Here is a 21,164-nt window from a genome sequence, read left to right on the forward strand (position 1 = left end):
CATCCCTGGGAGTGCCTCGTCATCTGATCTGGTGAAGACATTGAGAAGCAGGGAATGCTTTTATTCATTTCAGAACTAGAGTGTGGACGGCACATTGATAAACAGTTTATATTTCCCTCCTTAGGAGATTTGGCCTCAAGACATTGTTTTATTTTATCTAGTGATAAATCTCTCTCACAGAGAATGGGACAGATTTTCACTGAAAACTCATACTTTTGTCATCATGACACATTTGAAGTATATTATTCCTAGCTCTTCTTTCTTGCCTGTCTTTTCTTACATGGACTGACATCCTGTGTATGACAGCTAGAGATTTTCCAGTCTTTCTAATGCAGTGAGAGCTACTCCATAAGGATCCATGGAACCAAAATGAATCATCTGCCACTCAAGAAATTACTGAGACTAGCGATGCCAGAGGATGGGATTGGAGTGTGGAAGGGACAATGTACAGACAAAAACTGAGTCTTTATGGAAAAAAAATGTGTGAGGCTTTGTTGATTCCTTGCTATAGGACAGCAAGATAGAATTAGGGTGAAAATAGTTTTAATTAACTTTACCAAAAATGCACAGTATAGTTCCATCCATTTTCTCTCACATTTCCTGGTGTCCTTGTTTTTAACAGCTGAGTAATACTTGATTGTGTAAATATACCACATTTTCTTTGTCCATTTCTCAGTTGAGGGACATTTAAATTCTTTCCGGGTTCTGGCTACTAGAAATAAAGCTGCTATGAACAGAGCTGAGCCAGTGTCCTTGTGGTATGATTGAGCATTCTTTGGGTATATGCCCAAGCATGGTATAGCTGGGTATTGTGGCAAGTTGAGTCCCACTTTTCTGAGGAGGAACTGCCACGCTGACTTCCAAAGTGGCTGTACATGTTTGCACTCCCACCAGCAATAGAGGAATGTTCTCCTTGCTCCATTGTAGATGAATTTCTAAATGGTCTTATTAAATAAAAAACACAGAGCCAGATATAGGGGTGAAAACTTGAGAGAGATCAGAGGAATAGGAACAGCCACAGCTAACCTTACCTCACCAACTCTGCAGCTTCCAAATGTGAGTGACTTCCTGTCTACCCAGGCCTATATGCCTTGCTGTTCTGCCATCCAATTTCCTTTTTTTTTTTTTGGTTTTTCAAGACAGGGTTTCTCTGTGTAGCTTTGCGCCTTTCCTGGAACTCACTTGGTAGCCCAGGCTGGCCTCGAACTCACAGAGATCTGCCTGCCTCTGCCTCCCAAGTGCTGGGATTAAAGGCGTGCACCACCACCGCCCAGCATCCAATTTCTTTTCTCTGTTCAGCCACATCACTTCCTCTTCCTGCACAGCTCTGTCACTTCCTGTCTGTCTGTATAGACCTCCAGACCTCCATGGTTAACTAGTGTTGGAATTTAAGGCATGTGCCACCACACCTGGCTCTGTTCCCAGTGTGACCTTGATCTCAAAGAGATTCAGACAAATCTCCGTCTGCCAAGTGATAGGATTAAAGGCCACACTCTATGTCTTCTTCAGCATAAGCTGTCACTTCTGTTTTTTATCTTAGCCATTCTGACAGATGGAAGATGGAATATAGAAAAAAATCATCCTGAGAAAGATAATCCAGACCAAGAAGGACAAAGATGGTATGTAATCACTCACAAGTGGATATTAGCTGTAAAATAAAGGATAACCATGTTACAGTCCACAGGCCCAGAGAGACTAGATAACAAGAAAAGTTCATAGGGAGGGAGGGACACCCAGATCTCCCTGGGAAAGGGAAATTGAAGAGATTCCATAAGTGGACTGAGGGCAGGTCAGGACGGGAACCTGAGTGATCAGGTTGGGGAAGGGCTGAGGAGGAGAGTACTGAAAGAGACTACTAGAAATGGGTGGGAGATCTCGGGGTCAGGTAAGAACCTGGTACAAGAGAATCTCCCAGGAATCTACAAGGAAGACCGCAGCTTAGACTCCTAGCCATAGCAGAACCGTAGCCTGACCTGGCTATCTCCTGTGACCGGATTGGTGCCTAGCCCAATTGCCATCAGAGACGCTTCTCCTAATATTGTTTCTTAAAGAGGCTGTCTTTTTTTCAAAAGTGTATTTTTGGAACCTTTTTAAAAGATTGGGTGGGTATAGCTGTGTGACTTTGTGTCTGAGTCCTCTATTCTCTTACACAAGACTAGTCTGTTTTTGCTAGCATACTTCTTCTCATTATCTGCACGGTGGAATGGTGCCAACTGGAAGTGTGATATTTGGTGACAATACTATCCTTGCCATGAATACTGGATGGAAGGAGAAAACTGTGCAGGATAAGAAAATCACAAAGCAGATAAAAGATAAGAAAAAGGAGAAGTGTAAGGCAGCCATCCTGACCTGAACCAAAGGGATCTATTTCAGAACTGTCAGCCTACCACTCCTAGACTGTGAAATGCCCACTTAGTATGAAATCTGCTGTGATTGACACTGTTTCCAGTTCATTTCTGTCACTTCCTTCCAACCCAGAGCAGCACCTGCTTCCTGAGTTGGCTCCAAGAGGGGTTTGTGCTCTGAGGGGATTGCACATTTCAGCACTGTGGACAGACTGCTGGCACAGAGGTACAGTGCTGAGTCTCCTGCCTCAGAGGACTGGATTTCCAGGCTGCAGGGTGAGTTTGAAGGACACTCAGCTAAGAATCGTTTCTTGACCATATCTGTTTGTTGAAGAACCTCTTGATTCTGAAAGCTAATCAAAAATGTAAACGCATTGTTCTTATTCTGTTGATACCAGAAAACAACAGCATGCCCCTTTTCAGGGTAACAGCTCATCTTTGCTTTCCGCTCTTTCTCTTTGACCAGGAATCTTGGCGTCTGGATGACTTTGGCATTAAAGGAACCTAGAAGAGAAGGAAACCAAAGTTGTGAACACAGCCAAGAAATGACTTTGACAAGGAAAAATACTTGGGTATGGGTTGACAATCTCAAGACAAGGATTGTCCTTTTGTGCTCAGAACTTACCTGTTCCCAGGAGACAAAGGGCTGTGTAGCAGAGGAGCCTTGTAGCCATGGTGGCTGAAAGGCAGGAAAAGGATGAAGTATGCTCATCCTTCAGAGGCAGCCTTCCTGTGACGTGACTCCTGGAGACTCATAGTTGTCATGTTCCTAATTCATGTTACTTCCCAGTGCCATTTATGGTACATTAGGAAATCTTTTACCCTAAGACTGCAAACAGGCTGCGTGATATTTTTTGTGTTTAAATTTATTTGATAGAGCTAAGGCTGTATATATTTCAGTGGTAAAGTGCTTACCTTAAGCGTATGAGGCCCTAGGTTCTACCCACAGTACTTCCAAAGTGTTTTGTAACTATTTCTAATAGCATAAACAACATCCTATATTTATAAATATTATTTATAAATATAACACAATAAAAACATCAAAATACAAACCAAGCTTGCTGTTCTCCTCCCCAGTCCTTGACACCCCAATTGTTGGAATTGCAGGATTGTGTGATGGTAACCAGGTTCTTCTTTTTCATCTCAATGTTTGTGCTTCCAAATCACTTTTCCGATCACAAATTTTATCATACTTATTATTTCTTAAGTTATCATCTGAAAACCAATGGTGCCTTGGGAGAAAGCAAAACATTGTTACCTCTTAATATATGGCCTTTCCTAAACTGGCTCAATCTAGATTGCAGGATAAAGTCAAGGAAAATTATAAGGATAAGGGAGGAAGTCTGCTATACCCAGTAACTATATATATATATGTATGTGTGTTTGTGTGTGTGTGTGTATGCATATATATGTTTGTATGTGTTCATGTGTACATATGCGTGTGAGTATGCATGCATGTGCAGAGTAGAGGGCAATATCAAATATCTTTCTTAATCTTGTACCTTATTTTTAAAAAAGATTTTAAATTACATGAATTTATATATTTATTTTGTATTGGGCTTGGAGGTATGTATACACCATGGCATGTGTGAGAAAGTCAGAGGCCAACTTCCAAGCGTCATTTTTCTCCTGCTATGAAGGTTTCAGAAATGTAACTTTTTCAGTCTTGGTGGCAAGGAACATCTTCACATACTAAACCACGACACCTATTTCGTACCTTGTTTTTTTTTTTTTTAGGAGGAAGGAGGTTGCAATGAGACAGCGTGTCATTTATATCAGGAGATCACTGATTCTGCTAAAAGGCCTAAAGAGCATGTACTCAAGGTGCACCTGTCCTCACCTCACCAGCACTGAGACTGTAAGTGTATACCACCGGGTCTGGCTTTTTTTTTTTCAATGTGGGTTCTCGATTTTAAATTCAGTTCCTTATAATGTGATAAGCATTATAGTAACTCAACACTGCCAGTAATATTGAATAGACATCTAGTGATACATGGAGAAATACATAAGACCAAAAAAAAAGTATCAATAGCACACTATGTCTCAATAGCCAGAATTCTGGGAATGTAATAATATGGAGTGATTATAAAGGCACATGGTGAACTGTATTAAATTTTTGGCACAGCTGTTTTTACTGTTGGCAGGAGATTGATTGGTTTCATTTCTGGAAGAAATGGATATGGAAAACCAGGCACCAGGACAGGAGTGCACACAGAGAAACGTGGAGTGCTTCCCTCACCTTGCATCTAAGGGGGAAATCTACGTGGGAGAGTTGCATCCATAGTCAAATAACTTCTTTGTAGCTTTAAACACATACAAATGTGACCAGAGTTGGATATTCCCTGAGAAGTCCACCATGAGATCATTACACATTGACTCTGCCTTTAGGGATTTAAAATCCAGGCTGAGAAGGACTCAGCCTGATCTTTATCAGGCTGGTGAAATGATACCAACAGAATCTGTAATCTTTAGCCACTGTCGTATCCCTGCTGTGAGTACTGTAGGAAAGAAGAGAGATGCTGGGCACAGAGAAGAGCACATTGCAGACAAAAGAAGAAAAATAAAATGTGGTGTGAAAAGCAGCCATCCCACACCGACTGTTTTCAAGCTATTAGTCTGTCAGTCCTTGACTTCTGAACATACTCTGGCTTTTTGTGAAGCAGGCGATAGCTCACACTGGCTGCAGTTATTCATTTCCAACTCACATTATCACCTACTTCCTGGTGAGTCTGGGACTGGTTTGTGCACTGAGGAAAATGCACATTTTAGCTCTGTAGACAGGCTGCTGGCTCGGAGGTGCAGTGCCTAGTCTCCTGCTCCTGAGGACTGAATTTCCAGTCTGCAGAGGGAGTTTGAGGGACACTGGAGACTCCCTCCTTGACCCAGTCTATTTGTTCCAAAACTTGTTGACTCTGAAAACTGATTAACATATTTAACTCTGTGTTCTTTCTGTTGATACCAGCAAACAAAAGTGTGTCCTTTTTCAGGATTACAGCTCATCTTTCTTTCTGTCTTGTCCCTTAGACCAAATGTCTTGGGGTCTGAGGAACGTCTGCATCAAGTGAACCTGGAAAGGGAAACAGAGGTGGTGAACACAGGAGGGATCCTGACAAAAAAAGGCTTGGCTCTACGGTTGGCAGTCTCCAGACAAGGGTTGTCCTTCTGTGTTCAGGACCTACCTGCCTTCAGGAGATAGACTGGTGCATGTACAGCAGTCTTCCACCCATGGCAGCATACAGTTAGGAAAACAGTGAGGTGTTTTCTCTCCTCAGCAGCAGCCTCCCAGTGACACGATCCCTTTGCCGACTCATAATTGTCTCGTTATTTACTGAACTACTTCATACTGTCAATAGGATAGTCATCAAATAGATTGGGTGATAATATACGTATTTTAAACTGACATCATAAAAATCCAAATTGTAAAAAGCTATAAAGCAAATAACAAAATAAAAATTTCATAATATTGCTTAACAATATAATCATCAGTCACTTGGTCATATTCTCTTTCTCTCTCTCTCTCTCTCTCTCTCTCTCTCTCTCTCTCTCTCTCTTTCTCTCGTGTGTGTGTGTGTGTGTGTGTGTGTGTGTGTGTGTGTGTGTGTGTGTGTGTGTATCTGTGTGTCTGTGTCTATGTGATTTTCTATTTAGCCTAGGTTGGACTCAAATTTCTCATCTTCCATCCTTATCATCCTAACTCTTAACAAGCTACTTTTACCACTACATATCTGATTTTACTTACTATTTCTTAAGTTCTCATCTGCATTTTATAGTCAAATGACTCTTTAGAGAAAGTGAGCGTCTGGAATGGAATGGTTTACTGACATTGCTAGACTCTCTCAGTCTCGATCACAGGATAATTCCATGAAATAGGAAGGAAAATGAGAAAGTCTAACACAATCTCAAGTGGAATTTTAGAAGTTTAGAAGACCCTCCCTCCAGTGATTAGGAAAATACATAAAATAACATAAATACACATCCTCTATCTCTTAAAAATCATGATTCTGAGTTGATATACAGGACTATAGATGGTTGTGAAAGTATATGAAGCACTGTATGGCAAGGTCTACACAAAGTTTTTAAATGTTGGCACAAAGCTGAAATTGTTACATTAGAGAATATAATGATGTGAAATATTTAGAAGGGAAGGACTAGATAAACACACACAAAATACAATGTTCCACTTACTTTGAGCTCAGGGGTGAATGAAATGTAAGTGGCAGATTTGAATCACTGATAGAGTAACAATTATCCGACTTTAAAATACTTTGACGCCGGTGGTGGTGGTGGTGGCGGCGCACGCCGGTAGGATTTGCTGAAGGAGGCAGAGGCAGGAGGATCACAAGTTCGAGGCCAGCCTGGGCTACACATTTTTGCCGGGCGATGGTGGCACACGCCTTTAATCCAAGTACTCGGGAGGCAGAGCCAGGCAGATCTCTGTGAGTTCGAGGCCAGCCTGGGCTACCAAGTGAGTTCCAGGAAAGGCACAAAGCTACACAGAGAAACCCTGTCTCAAAAAAAAAAAATACTTTGACATGTGGCCAGAATTGGGTGTCCCTTGACAAACCCATTGCTGAGTTGGCACATATCACTTTTTTTTTTTCCTTGAGATTTTTAAACTCTAGCTCAGATGGATCCATACTGACGCTTATCTCCATGGTAGAATGACACCATGGTGATGTATGGTCTTTGGTGACCATTTAGTTCCTACCATAAAAACTGGATACAAAAGAAAGATAGTGGAGGGGGTGGTCAAGAGACAGACAAAAGAGAAACGTGTGATGTGAAGAGTAGCCTCCCACGCTTCACTCACAGATGCCATCCCTTCACTTCTCACCACCCTCTAGCCCTGGCTGGGACTTGCACTGGCTCCAGGTAATTTCCGGCACTTCCTTCCCAGTGTGTCACCTGCTCCTTAAGGTGGCTTCCTGCGTGGTGGGTTTGTGAACTGGAGGGAGTGCACTGTGGACTGACTGCTGGTGCAGAGGTATAGTACTGAGTCTTCTGCCTCAGAGGGTTTGATTTCCAGGGGGCTGGGTGAGTTTGAGGGCTGGGTAAGTTTGAGAATCATTCTTTGACCAAGTCTATTTGTTCAATAACTTGTTGACTCTCAAAGTAAACCAAGAAACTTAGCTCTTTGTTCCGCCTTTGTTGGTACCAATAAACAGCAGTGTGCTCCTTTGCAGAACTTTGTAGCTCATCTTTGCTTTTTTCTCCTTTCTCTTGGACCAGACTTGTTGGAGTCTGGACAACACTGGCACCGAAAGAGTCTGCAAGAGAAAGAAATAAGAGGTGGAACACAGCCTAGTATGGATATTGACAAAGATAAAGTTGATTCTGGGACTAGCAACTTCAGGACCAGAAAGTTTTCTTTAAGCTTAAGTCTTTCCTGTCCCCAGCAGACAAAAGGATACCCAGCAGAGGGACCATGCACCATGGCCATACTGGAGCATCGAAGGAATGAAACATGTTCAGTTTTGTCACCGATCTTCCTGTGGCATGTTTCCTTGCAGACTCAATGGTTATGTTACTGCTTCATGTTATCCTCAAAATGTTCATGGTAACAGAAAGAGAACTTGCCCTACTCAGTAACTACAATTTGTTGATGGTTTATCCACAGAAAAGTATTTTACAACTATTTTCCTAACATAAACAGTATAGCTATATATTGAGAAGTCCTAAAATCAACAAATACTAGAGGTGAAATATCGCATCACTGCTAGGTAATGCTTACATTAATGTTTTCTTTTAATTACTTTTTACCCATTTGTTTTTAAAGAATATTTTTAATTTATACTTTGAAAATTTTATGCTTGTGGACAATGTGTCTTCCCCCTTTCACTTTCAACATCCCCCAGGACCTGCCAACACATATTCCTCCCAACTTCATTAATTATTTAATTATAATCCACTGAGCTCAGTTAGTGAGATCCGTACATGTATGGGCATGAAGTCATCCACCAAGGTATGGATACCCTCTCAATGGCCACCCACCAAAGGAAAGAGACTTTCCCTCACCTGGCAGTCATAACAGTAGCTCCTCAGCAAAGGGTGGAGCCTCAGAAGCTTAAGTTCTTTATTTATTTTGTTTTGCTTTGTTCTTTCCCTGCTCTATTACATATATACAATGCAATATGACGATATTCTCTCCCATTGTGACCCTATTCCCCTTTTTCCTCTCACATTAAAACCCTTTCTTTTTCCCAACAAGACCCCTTCCTGCTTTCTTATTCTTAATAATATTCCATCTCTCTCTCTCTCTCTCTCTCTCTCTCTCTCTCTCTCTCTCTCTCTCTCTCTCTCTCTTTCTCTCTCCCCCATTAACATATCTCTCCATTCTCTATTCTAATTACATCGTTGGCTTTATTATTTCTTAAGCCATTTGTTTTTTTTATCCTAAAACTGGTGATGTCTTGGGACAGAGGATGGCATTGTGGAGTATATTGAACCTACTGTCACTGATAGACTGGCTCAATCCAGTCAGTGGAGAGTGTCAGGGAAAAGATGAAGGAATGGGAGAGAGGCTTGTGCACCTCTAGGTGGAACTGGAGACAAAGAGCAATTTTGTAGTGTTCTGTTAATATTCAGTTATATAAAATGAAACACACATGTTGTGATAGCCCATGTCTTGACCCTCATGTTTCTGTCTATACTATACTATTAAGAGATTATAACATTCCATGAAGCATTCTGTTCAAGGGTTTCAGTGCTGGCAGGGGACAGGAGTAAAATTGGTTTCTTTCCTGGAATAAGTGGATATGGAGGAGATACTGTACATGATTTAGAAGGAAGAGACAGCATGAGCAAAAAAAAAAAAAAAGAAAAAAGAAAAGTGTTTCACTTACTTGAGCTCAGAGGGAAACTCTAAGAGGCAGAATTTCATTCACAATAGAGTAACACTGATGTGATTTTAAGTCTTATTCACATGGCTAGAATTTGGAGCTCACTGAGAAAGTTACAGTTGGATTATGATGAAGCATTTGTGTTCTTGAGATTTTAAGCCAGACTTAGAAAGAGACAAGCTTATCTTTAGAAAAGAAAATTTGTATACAAATCAGTGTTTTGGTATGAGTTTTTCATTTTCATATATGTCTATCATTAAACGTGTTAAAAACTACCCTGTCATTTTCTTTCCTCCCTTTTCTCATCCCCCTCCTTTCTCCACTCCCTCTTGCTTTCCTGTTGCACACACTCCAGGACCCTCCCATGCTTTCCTCGACTCTAGGTTCTTTCCTCCCCCTCACAGTCCCTCTACTGCTTTCATGCCATATAGAGACTTTAACCCTGGATTCTGCGTATGAGAGAATACATGATACTTTTCTGTTTATAAGTTAAAACATGATATTTCATATTTTCTTTCTGAGCCTGGATAATTTTTCTTGCCATAATGATTTCTTTCTTCTTTACTTTTTTTCATTCTTTACAGATGAATAAAATTCTACTGTATAAATGCAGCACATTGACCTATTGATGGAGCTCCACCTACTTCTCTATTTTGCCATTGTGAACAGTGAAGTAAAAAAAAAAGGTGCACAAATATCTTTATGGCATGCTAGTTTAAATCCAACTGATTCGTGCACATAGTGTATGGTGTAAATGGATCATGATACTTTTGGTTTTAACTGTGGGGTTCATACCAATTATTGTATGGCTATATCAGTTTGTGTTCCCATCAGTGACATGAAAGGATTCTTCTCCCACATCCTTACCAGCAAGTGTCTCTTGACATCTGTCTTCTTGGCCATAGCCACTCTGATCACACCTCGATGTGGTTTTAGTTTGCATTTCCCCGATGGTGAAGGGTTTTGAACACTTTTTCAATTTATATTAGCCATTTGTATTTATTTTTTTGAAAATGTATACTCTATGCATTTATTGACTTGGTAATTTATGTAAGGCAATGTTTAACCTTCAAAACTTTACATAGATTATAAATAAAAATCTCCTTCAGATACATAGGAGAGAGGATTTTCTCCTGTTATGTAGGCTCTCTCTTTAGAGATTATTTCCTTTACTGTGAGAAAATCTAAATTCCATGACATTCATGGGATTATTTCCTATGCTGTTAGAATCCTTTTCGGAAAGGCCTTCCCTGTGTCTGTATCTTGAAGTGTTTTATTTCTCTTTTCCTCTAGTATTTTAAGTATTCCTGGTCTTACATTGAGGTCTTTGATTAATTTTGAATTGAGTTTTGAGCAGAGAGAGATGGGTTGTTTCATTTGTTTACATGTGATATTCAGTTTTCTAAGCATTGTTTACTAAAAGGGTCATCTCTTTTTCTGTTCATACTTGTCATGTCTTTTCAAAGATCAGGAGGTTATAAACGGGTGGGTGTATTTCTGGGTGCTCTATTCCATTAACTGGTCTCCGTGTCTCTTTTTTTGTGGACAGCCTGATATTTATCAGTATGGCAGAGTAGTATGTGGCTTATTTGTGATCTTGATGACAATTTACCATCACCATGAGTATTGCATTAAAGGAAAATATTTGTAGGTAGAAAGATAAAATAATAAGGGACACAAGGAAGAAGAAAATTGTGATATGAAAACAACTATCCAAGACCAGATCCTGGGTGTGGGGTAAGAACTATTTCAAAATTCTCAGCCTATCAGTCCTTGACTTCTCAGACTTGTGTGAAACCAAACTCTCAGCCCCTTTTATTAACTCCAGTTAACTTCTGTTACTTCCTTCCAATCAGGAGCATCGCCTGCTTCCTGAGTTGACTCCACATAGTGTTTGTGCACAAAGGAGAAAGCACGTTTCAGTTCTCTGGACCAAATGGTGGCACAGAACACAGTGTGGAGTCCATTGCTTCTGAGCACTGTGTTTGCAAGCTACAGGGTGAGTCTGGGGGGACATCCAGCTACCAATCACTCATTAACCATGTCTGTTTGTTGAAGAATGTCTTGATTCTCTAAGTACACCAAAAACTAATATTCTTTGTTCTGGTCCTGCTGATTCCAGAAAACAGTAAAATGTCCTTTTTTCAGAACTATAGCTCATCTTTTCTCTCTTTTCTCTCCTCTGGGCCAGGTGAGTTGGAATCTGCATAACTTTGGCGTCAAAACAACCTGGAAGGGAAGAAAACAGTAGAGAGAATGCAAACCAAAAAAGGATAAGGGCAAAGAAAGTCATGGATGGATAGTTAGCAATCTCAGGACAATCACCTGCTCCCAGGACACAGCAGGCTGTGCAGCAGCTACCTTGCAGCTATGATGCCTTAGAGCTGAGAAAAGGTTGAGGGTCTCACACCTTATTAGTAGCTTTCCTGTGATGTGCTCCCAATAGATTCATAATTGTCATGTAGCTGATCATTAACATGAAGTTGGCATATATAGCTAGATATAGTATAATTTGCAAAATACTTTGTTGACTTCTAAAATGTATAATAATTCATATTTTAAGAATACAACAAATATAAAAATAAAACAGTATACTGCTAACAAAGTCTTCATTGGTGATACTCTTTGTTCTCTCTCTTTTCTCTCTCTCCTTTCTCTCTCTCTCTCTCTCTCTCTCTCTCTCTCTCTCTCTCTCTCTCTCTCTCTCTCTTCTGTCAGCCATACTAGACTTTAGATTGTGATCTATCCTCCACATGCCCATTACAGGGATTACAGGCTTTGGACACCATACTTCATTCTTTTTTCTTTATTTGTACATTTTTTCTATTAAAAACTTGATTTTATTTATTGCTTCTTAAGTTCTCACCTGCATTTTATGATAAAACCAGTCATGTCTTGGGGAAGGGTAAAAGGCTGGTATCCCTTAATATACAGAAAGTGCAAAACTGGCTTGGTTTAGATAACTACATAATTTCATGAGGAGATATGAGGCGAAAGGGGGACCATGATGAACTTTAAAGTGATATTTTAAATTATACAGTAATTTTCAAGCACTCTCTGGTGCCACGCCAATAAATAAAAGAAAATAAAGTAAATAAAGTAGCCCTCCAAGTATCAATAATCATGATTCTGGGAATGCAATACAATAATGTGATTTTAAAGGCACATGGTACCTGCATGAATTGCTCCACATGAGTATTTTCAATGCTGGCAGAAAACTGGAGGAAATGTGTTTTCTTTTCCAGAACAGGTCACAGGATGCTATGGGTCATTAGAAGAGAGAGACTGTACAACTCACAGAAGCAGAGCTTTGCTCACTTTAGACTTACAAGAGAGATGGAGTGCCAGGACTGCATCCATAATAAGCTAACATCTGCATGACTTCCAGCACAAACAGATGTGCTAGAGCTGGGTTCTTCTCAAGACGACAATGACTACACCATCAAAACTTGTTTCTTTCTCTTGAAATATAAACACAAAATTAGGAGGATCAAGAGATGATCAGCGGTTAAGGGCATCTGGCTTCAGGAGAGGACATGAATTTAGAGCCCCGCACTCACATCAGGAGGCTCAGAACTGTCTGTAACTCAAGCTCTAGGAGATATGACCCCCTCTTCTGGACTCCATGGGCATCTGCACTCAAATGTGCACGTGTGTGCATTTGTACACACACACACACACATACACACACACACACACACACACACACACACACACTTAACTTTTTTTTCTTTCTAAAAGGCTAAACCTCAAATACATATTCAAAAATAAAAAGTGATTCTAAGCAACATCAAAGGTATAATAGGATGCCAAGGGAAGTTGTGATCTTCAGTGAATATCTTATTCTAGCCATGAGCACCGTGTGAAAGGAGAGTGGTGGCAGGTGGTACAGACAAACATGAGGCAGGAAAAACAGGAGAATGATGTGGTATGAAGAGCAGCTCTCTCAGACCTGTGCTAGAGGTCTGTTTCACAGATGTCAGGCTGTTGCTCCTGTGCCTCTAAACACCCTCTAGCCTTGTGTGAAATCTGCTGCATTTGGTACCAGAGCTGGTAAATTTCTGTTACTTTCTTCTAGAGTCTGGCTTCACACACTTCCTGAGGTCTGTCCACAAGGGGGTTTGTGCACTGAGGGGAACGCACATTTTAGCGCTGTGTATTCACTGCTGGCACAGAGGTATAGTGCTGAGTCTCCTGCCTCTGAGGACTGGATTTCCAGGCTGCAGCGTGAGTTTGAGCGGCACTCAGCTAAGAACCGCTTCTTGACCATGTCTGTTTGATCAATAATTTCTTCATTTCGAAAGTTAATCAAAAATTTAAGCTCTCTTTTTTCGTTCTGTTGATACCAGTAAAAGGCAGTATGTCCTTTTTCAGGGGTGCAGCTCATATTTGCTTTCTGTCCTTTCTCCTTGATCAGATATCCTGGAGTCTGAGTTACTTTGGCATCAAAAGATCCTGGAAGAGGAGGAGATAGAAAATGAGAACAGCCGGGAGGAACTCTGATGAGAAAAGAGGTTCAGGTCTGTAGTTTGGAGTGTGAGGACAGGGCTTTTTTTTTTTTTTTAATTTAGTACTCACCAGCCTCAAGGAGACAAACTGCTACACAGAAGAGCAGCTTTGCACCCATGGCCACACTAGGGGAGGAAGAGGGTGCACTGTCTTCACGGTCCATCTGCAACCTTCCTGTGACGTGATTGTCTGTAGACTCAATGCTGTTATTGCTTCATGCTACCACTGAGGAAGTTCTTAGTATCAGAAGAAAAGCTTTTCCTCACCTTGATAAATATAACCCATTGACTAATCATGCAAAAACAGTTTATGTGTATTTTATTAACATAAACTCCCATTTATTAACACTACATTCCCATTCAATGAAGTCATCAAATTACAGGAATATCAGGATTAAAATATACTACTGCTAGATAATGCTTACACTATGTGTTTGTGTTTTATTCTTTGACAACTCCTTACATACATAACCGTTATGTACGTATATGCATGTGTGTACACATTACTTTGATTATATTCCTGCCACTTCATTCCTAATGAACCTCTTTTTCTTCCCAGGTCTCCCTTCTATTTTCTTAATACATTAGTGATTCTCTCTCTCAACCACCCGATTATTGTGATTACAGGCTTGAATCACCGTGGTAGCTTTCTGTATATATACAGGTACACCTCTGTATATCTTAATGCACCAAAATCTCTCCCATTACTGTTTCCTATTAAATTATTGACATTATTTATTTGTTCTTAAGTGTCCGTCTGCACCATTATCATAAAACTGGTGCTGTCTTGGCTAGAGCAAGAGGGGTTGTGGAATACAGTAAAGCCACTATCAGTGCTAAAAGTGGCTTGATCTGGTCACTGGATAACACCAGTGGGAAAGATGAGGACGGGAGAAGGGTTGTGTGCTTCCCTGGGGAACTAGAACATACATCAGTCATGGATATCCCTGTGGTTCCAGAACTCAAATGCCAGGACATGTAGTACTATGAAGTTATAATGTGTTATGTATAAGGGTTTCAATGCTGGAAGGGAGCTGTGTGGGGGTAGTTTATTTCTTTTCTGGAAAAGAAGTAGATTTTGAATATTTTCTTTCATTTAGAAGGGGCAGACTACACAAGCACACAGAAACCTGAAGTATTTTATTCAAGTTAAGCTCGGGGAAATCCAAGCAGCAACATTGTATTATATGATCTGAAGATACTCCATGTGTGGGTAGAGCCGAATGTTCACCAGGAAAAAAAAAACATGACTAAATCATTACAAACCCATTTCCTCTTATGATTTTAATATAGGCTCAGGAGTAACTAGACTTATCAGTGTGGCAAAATGATGCCAACCAACTTTATGATCTTGGTAATCACCTGATTCTGCCCATGAAGACCACAGGAATGAACTGTGCAGGGTCAGAAGAACAGAGCAGACAAAATGAGGAGAGAAATGCAACTTGAAGGGCAGCCATCCCTGACTTGGTGTGAACATGCTGTTTGTGAACTCTCTCTTCTGAACTCTCTTGATCCTGTATGAAGTCTGTTCACAGGCTTCGGTTAATTTGTCTTCCTTCCTTCCAACCCAGAGCATCACCTGCTTCTTAAGTTCGCTTCATGGTGAGTTTGTGAACTGAGGGAAGTGAACATTTCAGCACTGTGGACTGACTGCTGGCACAGAAGTACAGTGCAGAGTCTCCCACGTCCGAAGTTTTGATTTCCAGGTTGCAGGATGAGTTTGAGTGACATTCAGCTGAGAACCGCTCCTTGACCATGTCTATTTGATCAAGAGGCTGTTGGTTCTGAAAGTAAATCAGGAACTGTAACTCTTTGTTCTGCCTCTGTTGGTACCAGTAAACAGCAGTGTGCCCCTTTTCAGGGATACATGTCATCTTTGCTCTCTGTCGTTTCATTTTGATCAGATGTCTTGGAGTCTGAGTAACTGCAGCATCAAAAAAGCCTAGAAGAAAATAAAACAGAACATATGAAAATAGGCTAGCAGCAATCCTCACAAGGAAAATTATTCAGGTCTGTTGCTGGTGAACTGTAAACAAGAGTTCATCTTATGAGCTTAGGTCTCACCTGCCCGAAGGAGGCAAAGTGCTACGGAGCAGATGAGCCATGCACCCATGGCCACACTGGAGCAGCAGAGAATGTGGTGTTTTCATGCTTCATCACTAAACTTCCTGTGACATCATCCTTTGGTAGACAGTCCTTATGTTACTGCTTTGTGTTACCACCAAAGCAGTTTATGCTACCAAAAGAGCCTTTCTTTAATCAGTAAATACAGTTTGTTAAAGTTTCACTGGTGATAGGATGGCCAAACACCCTAATTGTTGTGCTAGAAACCCCATCCAATGACTGAGGGAACTGGATACAGAGATCCACGGCTAGGCCCCGGGTAGAGCTCCGGGAGTCCAATTAGCGAGAAAGAGGAGGATTTATATGAGCGAGAATTGTTGAAACCAAGGTTGGATAAAGCACAGGGACAAATAGCCAAACACATGGAAACACATGAACTATGAACCAATGGCTGAGGGGTGCCCAACTGGATCAGGCCCTCTGAATAGGTGAGACAGTTGATTGGCTTGATCTGTTTGGGAGGCATCCAGGCAGTGGGACCGGGTCCTGTGCTCAGTGCATGAGTTGGCTGTTTGAAACCTGGGACTTATACAGGGACACATGGCTCAGCCTGGGAGGAGAGGACTGGACCTGCCTGGACTGAGTCTACCAGGTTGATCCCAATCCTCGGAGGAGACTTTGCCCTGGAGGAGGTGGGAATGGGAAGTGGGCTGGGGGAAAGGGGAGGGGGGCAAGATGGGGGAGAACAAGGGAATCCATGGCTGATATATAGAACTAAATTATATTGTAAAATAAAATTAAATTAAATTAAAAAAAGAATTACATAGATTTTGCTGTTATAACAGTACATCTGTATTTTAAGAAGTTATAAAATAAACAGAATATCAAATTAAAAATATGCTACTGTTAGATATATTTAAACAATTAATTCATTAATAATATTCTTTATAATATAGTATTTTAGTTCTCTGTCTCTCTGTCTCTCTCTCTCTGTCAAAATCAGCTATGTAGTCCATCAATTATAGGCCTGAGCCACCACAACAGTGAGCTTCCTCTTCTGTATACATTAGTACACTTCTATCTTTCCCCTTTTACTTTTTTGTAGTGTTATTGATTTTGTTTATTCATTTTTAAATCACTGTCTGCATCTTTATCATAAAATTAATCTGATAAAGTCAAAAGCTGTGCAATCTAATAAACTTAATGTCATGTTAGACTAGCTTCCCCTAGTCACTGGGTTGTGTTAGGAGCAGAGACGAGGACTGGGAGAAATACTGTGCTCTGCTATGTGGGACCAGAGGTAGAGAGTAACTTTCAAGATATATAGAACAAGCCACATATGCAATAGTCCCTGACTCAAACCTCATGTTTCTGACTCTACAGTGCTATTGGGAGATTATAACAGTTCATGACATCTTCAGCTCAGAGGTTTCAACACTGTCAGTGAGCTAGAGGAAAACTGGTTTATTTCCTGGAAAAGATGACATGGAGGGAGTATTGTGCACCTTTGAGAAGAAACAGGTAGGATATGTACATAGAAACATGGGGTGTCTCGCTCATTTTCAGCTTAGGGAGGAGGGGAATCATATTTGTACCATTAATAAAATAACCTTTTTGTGGGGTTAAAATAGATATGTATGTGTCTACAATGGGCTTTCTGTGACACAATCGTGCATTGATCTTCACAAACCCAAATCCATTTGGTCTTGAGATTTTTAAACCTAAGCTAACAAAGCACTATGTTCATGTTTGATTAGCCTGGTAGAAAGAGGCCAATACAATTTGTCATCTTTGGTGACTGTTTTATTCGTCCTATGAAAATTGGATTAATGAGAAGGAAAGCAGGCTGAGGGAGAAAAGCAAGAGGCAGACAAAGGATGAGAAAAAGGGTCACATGAAGCCACTAAATGATTCGGTGTTGCAGGCTTCTTCTGCAACCTTGCTGTGAAGTGACTACTGTGGACACCAACACTCGTTACAGTACTGTTTCATGTCCCACCAAAGCAATTCAACTTATATTAGTCTATAACTGGCCTCACACTTGGATTCCTCCTGTTTCTTGCTTGCTTGGATCCCAGGCCCTAACTACCACAGCACCTTCCTCTCTTCTTTCTTCCACCCTATTCTATTGAAGCACTGACTCCATGTTTCCGAATTCATCCTCTTCAACTTTGTGATAAAACTGATAATGTCTTGAGAGAGAGAAAGAGATTTTGAAATCTCTGCTTGGCACTGCTTGACTGGTCATCCTAGGCCAGTGGGAAACGTTATAGGCAGAGATGAGTTTTGGGAGAAAGGCTTTGAGCTTCTACATTAAGAGTGGAGCCAACAGTGAGTCTCAAGTGTCCTCTCGTATTCTGAAAGTATATAAAATATATACTTCATTTCTCAATAATCACATTTCTGGATATATATCTTTATGTCCATGCTCCTAAAGAGCCAGGCTGATCTTTTTCAGCATGGTGGAAGGCTCAAAGTGAATTTGAGATCTTTGGTGACCACCTTATTTTCACCATGAATACCACATGAAAAGAGACAGGTAGTGAACACCAACAGAAACTGATAAAGCTGAGAAAAGAGGAGAAGCACATTGTATGAAGGTCATTCTCCCCAGTTCTGGCCCCACTGTCTTTCAGAACTGTCAGGCTGTCACTCTTCTGTTAGACACCTTCTAGCCTCGCTGTGATTGACACTGGCTCCAGTTCATTTCTGTCACTTCCTTCCCACCCAGAGCAGCACCTGCTTCCTTAGTTGGCTCCATGGAGGGTTTGTGCACTAAGAAGAATGCACATTTCAGTGCTGTGGACAGACTGCTGGCACAGAGGTACAGTGCTGAGTCCCCTGCCTCAGAGGACTGGATTTCCAGGTTGCAGGGTAAGTTTGAAGGACACTCTGCTAAGAATCGCTCCTTGACCAAATCTGTTTTTTCACGAACTTCTTGGCGTTGAAAAGAAATCAAAAACTTTAACTCTTTGTTCTGCTTCTGTTGGTACCAATAAACAAAAGTATGTCCACTTTCAGGGCTACAGCTCATCTTTGCTTTCTGTCCTTTCCCTTTGAACAGATGTTGTGGAGTCTGGATAACTTGTCCATCCAAAGATCCTAAAAGATAAGAAAACAGAAAGTATGAAAAAGCCCAAGTGGCCCAAAAGGAATCTTGACAAGGAGCAAGGCTTGGAGCTACTGTCAGGAATCCCCAACCCAGGAGTCACCTGCTCCCAGGAGACAAAGGGCCATACAGCAGAGAAGCCTTGTGTTCATGGTTGCATTGACTAGCAGAAGGAGGCTCAGATGTTTCCAGTGACCTTCTTGTGACATCATCCCTTTTCAGATTCATAGTTGTCATCTTACAGACACATGTTGCTGACACATTTCACAGTATAGAAGGAAAATTTTAACACAGTGAATAAATTTATTTTTTTACTAATATGAACAACTCATTATATATAAAAAAACAAAACTAAACAGCCACAACATATATTCAGATGGATCTATGATTGCAGCTTCTGTCTTTGTGAACTCCTATGAGCCCCACTTAGTTGATTCCGGGGACCATGTTCTCCGAGTGTCCTCAACCCTTCTGGCTCTTATAATTCTTTCTCCTCTTCTTCCATGGGGTTCTCTGAGCTCCGAGGGGAGGGATCCAATAAAGATCTCCAATTTGAGCTCTCTCTATGTCTAATGTTTGACTGTGGGTCCCTGCATCTGCTCTCATCAGCTCCTGGAGGAAGCCTCTTTGATGATGATTAGGCTAGGCACCATCTATGAGTATAGCAGATTTTCATTAGGAAAACTTTTATTACTTTGTTTTTCTATTGTAGATCTCTGGGCTGTCCAGACTCAAGTCCCTGGTTATCCAGGAAGTGTCATTTTAAAATCTTTTTAAATGAACGAAAACAATGCCTTATCTGTTTTTCAATGTAAAAAAAAAAATCCTTTCTTAATTAACTAATATTAATTTTTCCCAGGCTGATCACAGTTTTCTCTCCTTCCCTCTTCTCCTCCCAGTCCATACCGCCAACCTCCCCTCTTCCCCCGCCCCCAATTTACTTCTCCTCCTTTCTCTTCAGAAAAGGGCAGGCTTCCCATGTGTATCAGCCAGCCATGGCGTATCAAGTTGCAATAAGACTAGGCATCTCCTCTCATATTAAGGCTGGACAAGGCAACCTAGCAGGAGGAAAGATCCCCAAAAGCAGGCAACAGAGTCAGAGACAGCCCCTGCTTTCAATCCAGTACTTTTTGATCCATTTTTTTCCTGAGATCATGTAAATTTTTAATCTACTTTGATTTGATCATGTTCAACTTTGAAATATCTGAAATATGTATACCTGAGTCTCATGAAGTGGTTAGTTAGGAAAGGTGTCGTGTATCTAATCACACCCTCTTTACATGGAAGCTGATTCATGTTCACCCATTGAGCTTTACAGTGTGTGAGCATGTATGTGAGTGTGTGTATGCATGTGCATGTGTGTGAGTGTCTGTGTGTGTGATCTATAGCTCATGTCTTTCTGAATATAGCTTAAAGAAATATCAACTAAAAGGTCTTACTCATCAGTATAAACTAACATACAAGATTTCATACACTTCCTCCTTCTCTGAAGACATATCTTTGATGAATTCGGGGCCCTTTATGTTTCTTCTCACTTTCTTAAAATATCAAACATTAGTTCATCTTCCTTTGCACTTGTATTCTACAGTATGATTACTCTCAGCCCTTGGATTACTTCAATTATCCTAAATTACCATAAAACTATGGTTTGTCTAATCAAGGACTTTTTTCTCTGCTGTCTATATTTATAGTTTTGGTGGAGTTTCTGGACCCAGACTGTGGTCCTTTAAACACTGACTTCTGTAGAATCTAAACCGTGTTCCAGCTACACTGCATCTTCATTTCACATTGAAATACTTAACAGCCTACTAATGTTTTCACCTAATGTCCCATAAACCATTGAGAACCTTATATCCCAAATGAGAATTACTAAAGGTGACAAATCCTGTTTCATTTTAAAATTTTGGTCTTTGCACATAACCAATGGCACAGAGAGAAAATTCAAAATGATTGTGTTGATAGCCCGTCTCTTTTGAGGAAAGCCTACAGAGAAATCACACTCATATTCACAGAGCCAGAAACTCAATTTAAAAAAAAATCCATATTCAGCTTACTTTCTTAGACTTATCCTAATGGACATAACACGACAGCTTCCTCTTTGATAATTGCTCCTCAAGTGTTGCTTTCTTTAATAGGCTTTTGTGGAAGTTATTCCTTTTCTCTTTCATAGTCTGCTCAAGACCAGGTTAATCTGGCAAAGTTCAAACATGGCCTCCTTTTAGCTTCTTCTTATCTAACTAGAAAAAAATGGGCATGTGCCCTGACCTCCCAAGCAAGTCCAATTAGAGTCTTATTT

The 21,164-nt window shown here is 40.6% G+C and overlaps 1 pseudogene and 2 gene segments (V, D, J or C); all 3 read right to left on the reverse strand.

Annotated features, from left to right (window-relative positions):
* Positions 1-2,412: 2,412 nt before the first annotated feature.
* On the reverse strand, positions 2,413-3,019 carry LOC143272207 (T-cell receptor beta chain V region 3H.25-like). The segment is given in 2 exon segments: positions 2,413-2,849; positions 2,971-3,019. Coding segments are annotated over 2 exon segments (486 nt in total).
* A 10,252-nt stretch (positions 3,020-13,271) lies between these two features.
* On the reverse strand, positions 13,272-13,856 carry LOC143272208 (putative non-functional T cell receptor beta variable 23-1). The segment is given in 2 exon segments: positions 13,272-13,639; positions 13,763-13,856. Coding segments are annotated over 2 exon segments (462 nt in total).
* Positions 13,857-15,281: 1,425 nt separating this feature from the next.
* LOC143272209 (putative non-functional T cell receptor beta variable 23-1 pseudogene) lies at positions 15,282-15,840 on the reverse strand (annotated as a pseudogene). Its single transcript, XR_013049639.1, has 2 exons — positions 15,760-15,840; positions 15,282-15,637 (listed from the first exon to the last, which is right to left on the reverse strand). The product of XR_013049639.1 is annotated as a putative non-functional T cell receptor beta variable 23-1 pseudogene (transcript).
* Between the last annotated feature and the right edge of the window lie 5,324 nt (positions 15,841-21,164).

This window comes from Peromyscus maniculatus, chromosome 3, assembly GCF_049852395.1.
Source record: "Peromyscus maniculatus bairdii isolate BWxNUB_F1_BW_parent chromosome 3, HU_Pman_BW_mat_3.1, whole genome shotgun sequence".
NCBI lineage: Eukaryota > Metazoa > Chordata > Mammalia > Rodentia > Cricetidae > Peromyscus > Peromyscus maniculatus.